The 8,616-nt window shown below is 40.4% G+C and overlaps 1 protein-coding gene across 1 annotated transcript; it reads left to right on the top strand.

The window, feature by feature from the left end:
* The first annotated feature begins 3,107 nt into the window (after nucleotides 1-3,107).
* Nucleotides 3,108-3,918, top strand: LOC109184999 (uncharacterized mitochondrial protein AtMg00810-like). The gene is made up of 2 exons (XM_019334995.1): nucleotides 3,108-3,453; nucleotides 3,572-3,918. Exons 1-2 carry the CDS (start codon nucleotides 3,108-3,110, stop codon nucleotides 3,916-3,918), a joined length of 693 nt encoding a protein of 230 aa, XP_019190540.1.
* The last annotated feature ends 4,698 nt before the right edge of the window (nucleotides 3,919-8,616 follow it).

The raw sequence follows: 8,616 nt of genomic DNA, 5'->3' as shown, positions 1-8,616 counted from the left end.
CATAATGAAATCTACGGCTTGAAACCGAACAATTAATCTGTAAATGACTATTATACAAAGTGTAAAACCTTGTGGGAGGAGATAAACACCTTGCGACCACTTTCCGTTTGCAAATGTGATCCAAGGTGCTCCTATGATCTTGTTGACAATATCAGGAAGGAACGTGACACAGACCGTGTCATCCGATTCCTTCAAGGACTCAATGACGATTATGGAAGCTTGAAGTCAAATGTACTCGTCCTTGATCCTTTGCCGGAAGTGTACAAAGTCTTCGTCATGGCTGAAAAACTAGAGAGACAGATTAATCTAGTGAATCTGAATGCTGGAAACGTAGAGATAATTCAAGCTAATGTAGTCCACAACCAGAGCTCTTTTGATGAGGTAGTGGCTGCTATGAATACATATAATGCAAGGCGCGCGCAATGGTAGTGGGAATAAAGGAGCAAAATGCACTTTCTGTGGAATGAGTGGCCACACCATTGATAAATGCTATAAGAAGCACGGTTATCCACCGGGGTGGGTGCCGAGATTCAAGTCCAAAGGGAGACAACAGATGAGTACAGCAAACGTGTCAAGCAGTCTAGGAGAAATTAGAATCTCTAATGATCAATTGCAGAAACTCATTTCCCTGCTTCAAAATCAGCCTAAACAGTCCTCTGCTACTGATGTTAACACCACTGCTGCCGTTACTCTTGCTCCAGAATTCAAAGAGATGGCTCATATAGAAGAGGGCAATTCTTCTAAAACACTTGTTAATTCTATTTCTCTTTGTGATGATATTTGGATAATTGGTTCCGGTGCAACAGACAATATAGTTTGTGCTTTTAAATTCTTTGATAATTGCCGTACTATGAATGGAGTTTAGGTTAACTTACCTACTGGAGAAGGCATACCTATTAAGCACATAGGAGACATTAAACTTAACAATGGATTGTGGCTAAAGGATGCTCTCCACATACCATCGTTCAAATTCAACATAATTTCTGTAAGTAAATTGCTAAGAGATTTCTGCTGTGAACTGATATTTCTGCCTGGACATTGCATAATTCGGGGGGCTCATAGGAAGATTCTTGGTTCAGCTAGACAAAATAATGGTCTATATGTGCTACTAAAACCCCCTCAGAAATCTGCTGAACATCAAACCTTTGTTATTCATTGTAATAGTAGTAGTATTTGGCAGAAAAGGCTAGGGCATTTCCCTATGAATAAGATTCACTACTTGAAAGACATTAAAGTTTCTGTTGCAAAAGAAGTTGCATTTGACATTTGCCATCTAACCAAACAAAAATGTTCCTCAATTCCCTTAAGCACTACAACCTTTAATGCTTGCTTTGATTTGGTACACGTTGATATTTGGGGACCGTTTCATGTTAACTCAATGCAAGGTGAACGTTATTTTCTAACCTTGGTTAATGATTATTCTAGGTTCACTTAGGTGCATTTGATGAGAGATAAGTCACAAGCCAGGCAGTTTCTAAAGAGATTCCATTCCTTAGTCTACACACAGTTTGGAAAATTAATTAAAACCATTCGAACTGATAATGGTCTTGAGTTCAATATGGATGATTATTTTGTAGAAAAAGCCATGATTCACCAAAGAACATGTGTTTACACTCCGCAAAAAAATGCTATTGTAAAACTCAAGCATCAACATATTCTCTCTGTGGCAAGGGCCCTTCTTTTTCAAGCTTCCCTTCATCTTGAGTTTTGGGGGCACTGCGTTCTACATGCGGTCTTTATCATAAATAGGCTGCCCTCACCAATTATACAATGGTCTAGCCTTGTATAACAAGGAGCCTGATCTCACCTTTATGAGGGTGTTTGGATGCCTTTGTTATGCTTCCACTTTACCTCTGTCAAGACATAAAATGGCTCCAAGAGGCAAGAAGTGCGTGTTCATTGGTTTGCCAGCTCACATAAAAAGCTATCTGTTATATGACCTACAAGAAAAATCTGTTGTTGTGTCCAAGGATGTTGTTTTTTATGAAGAGCAGTTCCCATTTTCTAATGAAGTCCACTGTGAGCTCAGTCGTGAACCTCCCCTGCCAGACATTCCTATTGACATGCGTGTTCCATATGCAACTGATGCCTTTGATTGTCAGCCACATGGTGATGACCCATCCATCAATAATCCCCCTGATTACTCTCACAGTGAGCCACAGGGTGATAGTATCCATGTTGAACCTAGCAGCATTCAAAAAGAAGGTTCAGATGTGCCAGAACCATAATACATCTCCAATGCTTGATATAGTTCATGATCAGCCTAGAAAATCAACTAGATGACGTCGTGTTCCAAACAGACTTCAAGATTTTTATTGTGAAACAGCTATCTCTATGGGATCATCACCTCATCACTTGTAAAAGGTTATTTCCTTTGATGGTCTTTCCCCATCCCATAAGTTTTTTTCCATGGCAATTACATCCATGAAGGAGCCTAAATCCTATAATCAGGCTATGAAACAAGAATGTTGGAAGGAGGCTATGAACAATGAGATAAAAGACCTACAAGAAAATCATACCTGGGAATTAACCTCTCTACCAACATGAAAAATTCCAATCGGATGCAAGTGGGTGTATAAGATTAAGTTGCGGGCAGATGGATCCATTGAACGATATAAGGCACGCCTTGTAGCAAAGGGGTACACACAACAATTGGGGATTGACTATACTGAAACTTTTTTTCCGGTTGCAAGGCTAACAACAATTCAAAACTTCTTGGCTTTAGCTTCTTCTTGCAGATGGCATACTCACCAGCTAGACATCAATAACGCATTTCTTCACGGTGATCTTTCGAAGGAAGTTTACATGACCTTGCTACCGGGTTTCTAAGCTAATAAACCTAATCAAGTATGTAAATTGTTGAGGTCACTTTACGGACTCAAGCAGGCTAGTCGCCAATGGAATGCCAAACTCACTGCTGCTTTGTTACAAAAAGGCTTCGTGCAATCGAAATCAGATCCCTCTTTGTTCACCAGGGATAATGATACTAATTTTCTTGTGGTGCTTGCTTATGTAGATGATATCTTGGTGGCCAGTCCTACATTGCAGCAAATTGATGATTTAAAATGCTTTCTTGATGATGTTTTTAAGATCAAAGATCTGGAAGGATGAGTTACTTTCTGGGGATCGAAATTTGCATGAACAAACTAGGCCTGAACTTGTGTCAACATAAATACGCCCTTGACATCCTTGCCAAAGCCAGGTTCCTCGATTGCAAAGCAGTAGCTATACCCATGGTACCTAGTCACACCTTAAAACACGATGATGGCACTCTGCTTCCTGATGCCAGCAGCTATAGGCATTTAGTTGAACGCTTATTGTGTCTAACAGCCACACGACCGAACATAGCTTATGTTGTCCATCAACTTAGTCAAATTGTTGATGCTCTTACTGATAAACACTTGATTGCAGCACATCGTGTTTTGCGATATATAAAAGGAGCTCCTGGACAAGGTTTTCTCTATCCCGCAGATCGTGATTTGCAGATTAGTGTTTTCTCTGATTCAGATTGGGCATCTTGCCTGGACACACGGAAATCTGTTACAAGTTTTTTGTGTATTCCTCGACACAGCCTTAATCTCTTGGAGGTCAAAAAAGCAGCCTAAGATCTCCATATCCTCTTCTGAAGCCGAGTATCGGGCTCTAGCTGCTGCTACATGTGAGGTGAAATGGATTTCTTATTTGTTGAAGGATTATCATGTTGAAATGAAGAAGTCAGCAGTACTATTTTGTGACAATAAATCTATTTTTGCCATTGATAAAATTCATGTCTTCCATGAGAGGACGAAGCACATCGAGATTGATTGTCACCTTGTTCGGGAGAATGTTTCTCAAGGCTTGATCAAGCTCTTATTCATTCTATCATCCGGTCAAGTAGCAGATGGCTTTACCAAGTCCCTCCCTACTACCATGTTTTAGAGTTTCTACTCTAAGCTGGGCATACAAGACTTGCACGCTCCAGCTTACGGGGGTGATGAAGGAGGATCTAAACGTAGAAGGGCACCAATGTAACTTCACAGCTTTTGACTTTCCGTTATAACCGTCTCTGCCTCCATTGGCTATAAATGCTTGTATCGTTCTTCTTCTCTGTAATTCAGTTTTACCAACTTCAATACATAATACGAGTTAATGCACTCCACTTTATCAGATCATTGCCCATGGTGACATGGGTTTCATTTTCTATGAAATGATTGTACAGTGTTCGCTTTAAATATCTATATTTTTAATATTCTAAACATGAAAATTGTATATCTTTAATTTCTTTCAACCTTTCATTGAATCTTGAATCACTTCAATCTAATTCTGGGATAAGAGTCAAATAAACCATTGAACTAATCATAAAAGTGTAATTAAATCCTTGAACTATAAAAAGTTTTAATTAGACAGCTGAACTTAGGAAAAAAAGTTCAATTAACCCCATTTGACCTATTATTGCAGGTAACCTCCAAGTTAAAGGTGATTGGAATGCCACATCAATATGTTTGAATGATTTGGATGCGCAATAATAATAATAATAATAATAATAATAATAATAATAACAACAACAACAACAACAACAACAACAACAATAATAATAATAATAATAATAATAATAATAATAATAATAATAATATTATTATTATTATTATTATTATTATTATTATTATTATTATTATTATTATTATTAATTGATAATTTGTTGTGACCAGGTTCGCCATAAACCGAGTATAGAAGTACAGAACGAGGTAGGAAAAAGTAGTTTATTGCTCGGGGCGTTAAGCCCAAATGAATTCGTACAAAGCCCGAGATACTGAGCCAAAACGGCGGCCCAAATAAAAAATAAATAATACAAGTGCTACTTGGAATCGAACCCTGGAGTATGGGTAAGAAGTTAGAATCAAAAACCACCAAGCTAAGGAAGTTATTATGATTTTAAGGATGATCTTTAATGGAAGGAAAGCGTGCCTTATATAGTGTTGAAGGCCTTCTAGATGGTTGACAAATATACGGCATCGGCTAGTCTTCAATCTTGGCCATACACGTGTCCCCTCCACTACTTTGCATCTAGCATACTTCCCATGCATAATTAGAGCTTCTCGCCCTCTAGTACACAAGAGATTTGAGTAGTTTGGATGGTTGATTGTGTGTTGCTAAGTGAGAGGTTGTGAGTTTGAATCTTGTTGATTGCACATCTTTTAACAATTTGCTCCATGCTTCATTCTCTCCTTAGCTCAATAGAGTTAATACCTAAAATTGTCCTCGACTTTAATGGCTTTTCTCAATTTTGTCCTAAACAACTTTGGTGTCCTAAACTAGTCCCAGACTTTTGTGTTATTACTCAATATTGTCCTCCGTTAGGTAATCTGTCAAAAGGGGGTAATCTGTCAAAAGGGGTTAAGTACATGGATAAATTAGTAATTTCAAATTTAGGTCTTCTAATCGAAGGAGGAGCTGAAGCCAAAAAATCGTTGCGCTCGCCGATCGCGGATGCTGGAAGGCGTGGATGTAACACCCCGAAATTTTTAAACTTTTAAAACTTATATAGTAAAGGTGAATTCTCATTAAATCCCAAAATCAAACATAAGAGTGCGGGGTGCTATGCCACATCTGAGCTGGAGAACTCAGATGCACAGGCTAACTAACTAAAATCCTCAATACAAATGTCAATACATAATCATGGCACGCAGGCCAAAGGGAAACTAACTAATCTATGCTTCAAATCTCTAGTGCGCTCCGGGTCTACTCATTGGTGCCTGAAAGCCAAATATATCTGTTCAGCGAATGATGCTGGTAACCCACTCCAACACGTTGATATATATATATATATATATATATATATATATATATATATATATATATACGAAAACCATTTTGAAGCAGGAAGATATATACTTAAGAGACTCTAGCTTTAAAACCGGGAATAGACTCAGCAAATAGGGGCAAGCACAATAATCAATGATAACAGTTAAGTAGAAACAATCATCATAAGGAATACGCAACTAAGGTCAATGTTCACTTTCAAATCAATCATATCATCATCCAATCATCATTTGTGTCACACAATCATACTTTGGTGGCGCCACGGGACCAATCGCATGCCCCGAACATGAGGGTTAGTGCATATAGCAGTAGCACGGTCCCGCAGCACCCTACCTCATACCGCAGCATGAAGGGAGTTGATCGCAACCAACCCTATAGACCGCTGACGAACTCAGCGGCGGATCACAGTCCTACACACCGCTGACGCGCTCAGTGGTGGACTGTGATCCACTTTACAAGGGGGGACTTACGATCCTACACACCATTGACGGGCACAGTCGGTGGGTCATAGCGGATCAGGCCCTACACACCGCTGAGGGACTCAGTCGGTGGGCGATGATCCTCGGAGACTACGACCTACACACCGCTGGCCCATCACTCGGTGCATCGCAGCCAGCCGTAGCCCTACACACCGCCTGATTACTCAGGTCGGTGGACTACAGCCTTCCTCGGGCTTATTGGTCCTACACACCGCCTGGCGCGTCCAGGTCGGTGGGTCATAGCACCCGAGGCCCATGTGGACCGCAGCCCAAGAAGTGAATCACTGACCGCAACCAGGAGGATGAATCGCAGCTCATAAGTAACCAACAGTGGACCGCAGCCCTATATAATATTTATATACCTAACCGATCGCAACCGTTCTGGTTAACAGTTGGGATGGTTCTCAACCCATCCAACTGCCTGTATAGCCAATTTGATCGCAACCAAATTGGGGAATCATGCATCACATAACACACAATAGCACATAATAGCACATTGGGAGGGGGAGACACATAAATAAGCTTATGTGTGATCATTCACATACTAAGAATAGTCCTAAGGGGTTGATATGACTTCCGCCTAGGCCAACGGGTTACCAATTCAACTAGCATGCAATTCCTAGACTCTTTTATCCTACGAACGGTACCTGAAACATCAAACTAGACTCAAGCACGACAAACGGGGTCCGTTGGGACACCACGGGGAATGGGGAACATCAAACGGGGAAGCCAAAGACCCGGGATGGGTGACAAATCAGCGGGTAACCGGTGGGTGGAGGGCCACCCGCCGGCTGCCCGCCGGCGACAACTTCCGGGCAGCGGGTGCCCGGCGGGCAGGCGACTGCCCGCTGGCTGGCGGTCTCACTTTGGGCAGCGGGTAGGTGGCGGGTACCCCTACCCCCCACTAACTCTTTTATCAAATATGTGTCCTGGGATCCTTCGTGGAACTAGGAATCATGCTTAGACACTTTTAAACGCAATTAACGACACCACATAGGCATTTAATGGATCGAAAGCAAGAATTATATTGAACACATCCTAACATGACTTCTATACACGAACAACACCCGAGCATGCAAATTCCCACCCCAAATATAAATCAAGAATATCACAATATCAATTCCCAATCCAACCTAAGGCTCTAATCCCAATTAAATCATTAAAATCATATTTTATTTTCATTATCAAGAACCATCAAGATTTATCAAGAATCATCACATAAATATCAAGAACCTCTTTTCAATATCAAGATCATCAAGATCCCACATAAAATCATCACATCAATCAATCAAGATTATATCACAAATATCATAAAGAAATTTATCAAGACACAAGTATATAGAGGGAGCCAAAGAAGGAGATCATAGCAAGGAAAATAGGTTTTGTTGAGACATAGGTTACCTCTTAGCCTTAATTAATTTCCTTGGCTATGAAGGGTCTTTCTTTAAGATTCCTTCTTTCTTGATTTCTCCTATGGGAATTCTTGGGGAATTCTTGTGTGGTGAAAGTTATTGTGGTGTGAGGTCTAGGTGTCTCTTATGTCCCTATATATATATATATATATATATATATATATATATATATATATATATATATATATATATATATATATATATATAAAAGAGCCCCAATTAGGGTCTAATTGGTATGGGTTTGCTAATTCTATTTCTTATAGGACTAAGGGATTGGCTTTAGGGATAAGGGCCCATGGACTATGGTGGACCCCTTTTTGCTAATTAATGGATTTTGACTCCCTTTTTGGGCCGAGTAATTAATTAATTAATTTGGTTTAGGGGCCGTAACATGGGGTGTTACAGTGGGCTTGGCGGAGAACGATGAGAAGGAGGAGGAGAAAGACGACGAGAGGGAGAGTGACGGCGCAACGGCGGTGGTTAATTTGGTTCTCCGGAGACTTACCTTGGTGAGCAAAGCTCGTAGAAGAATGGATCCTAGGAACACCTTTTTCTCCATGGTCAGAGCTCCGGGCGTCGTCATTTTGGAATTGCAGTAATAAGAGGGAGGAGGAGTGAGCAGAGGGTGGAGCAAGGCGCTGTCGTTGGCGAATCTGTGCTTAGGAGTTCCTGGCTGCGACTCCCAAACAAACGGCACGGAAATCTCCGTAGTAAACCCTGAAAGAGGAACGATTCGAAGACCAAAATTTGAAATTACAAATTGATCCATGTACTTAACACCATTTTGACGGATTACCTAACGGTGGACAATATTGAGCAATAACAAAACAGTCTGGACTAGTTTATGACACCAAAGTCGTTTAAGACAAAATTGAGAAAAATCATTATAGTCGAGGACAATTTTAGGTATTAACTCATTTGAATTG

Source organism: Ipomoea nil, unplaced genomic scaffold, assembly GCF_001879475.1.
Source record: "Ipomoea nil cultivar Tokyo-kokei standard unplaced genomic scaffold, Asagao_1.1 scaffold1303, whole genome shotgun sequence".
NCBI lineage: Eukaryota > Viridiplantae > Streptophyta > Magnoliopsida > Solanales > Convolvulaceae > Ipomoea > Ipomoea nil.
Note: the sequence above shows the minus strand (reverse complement) of the source record. Positions and strands in the feature narration are given on the sequence as shown.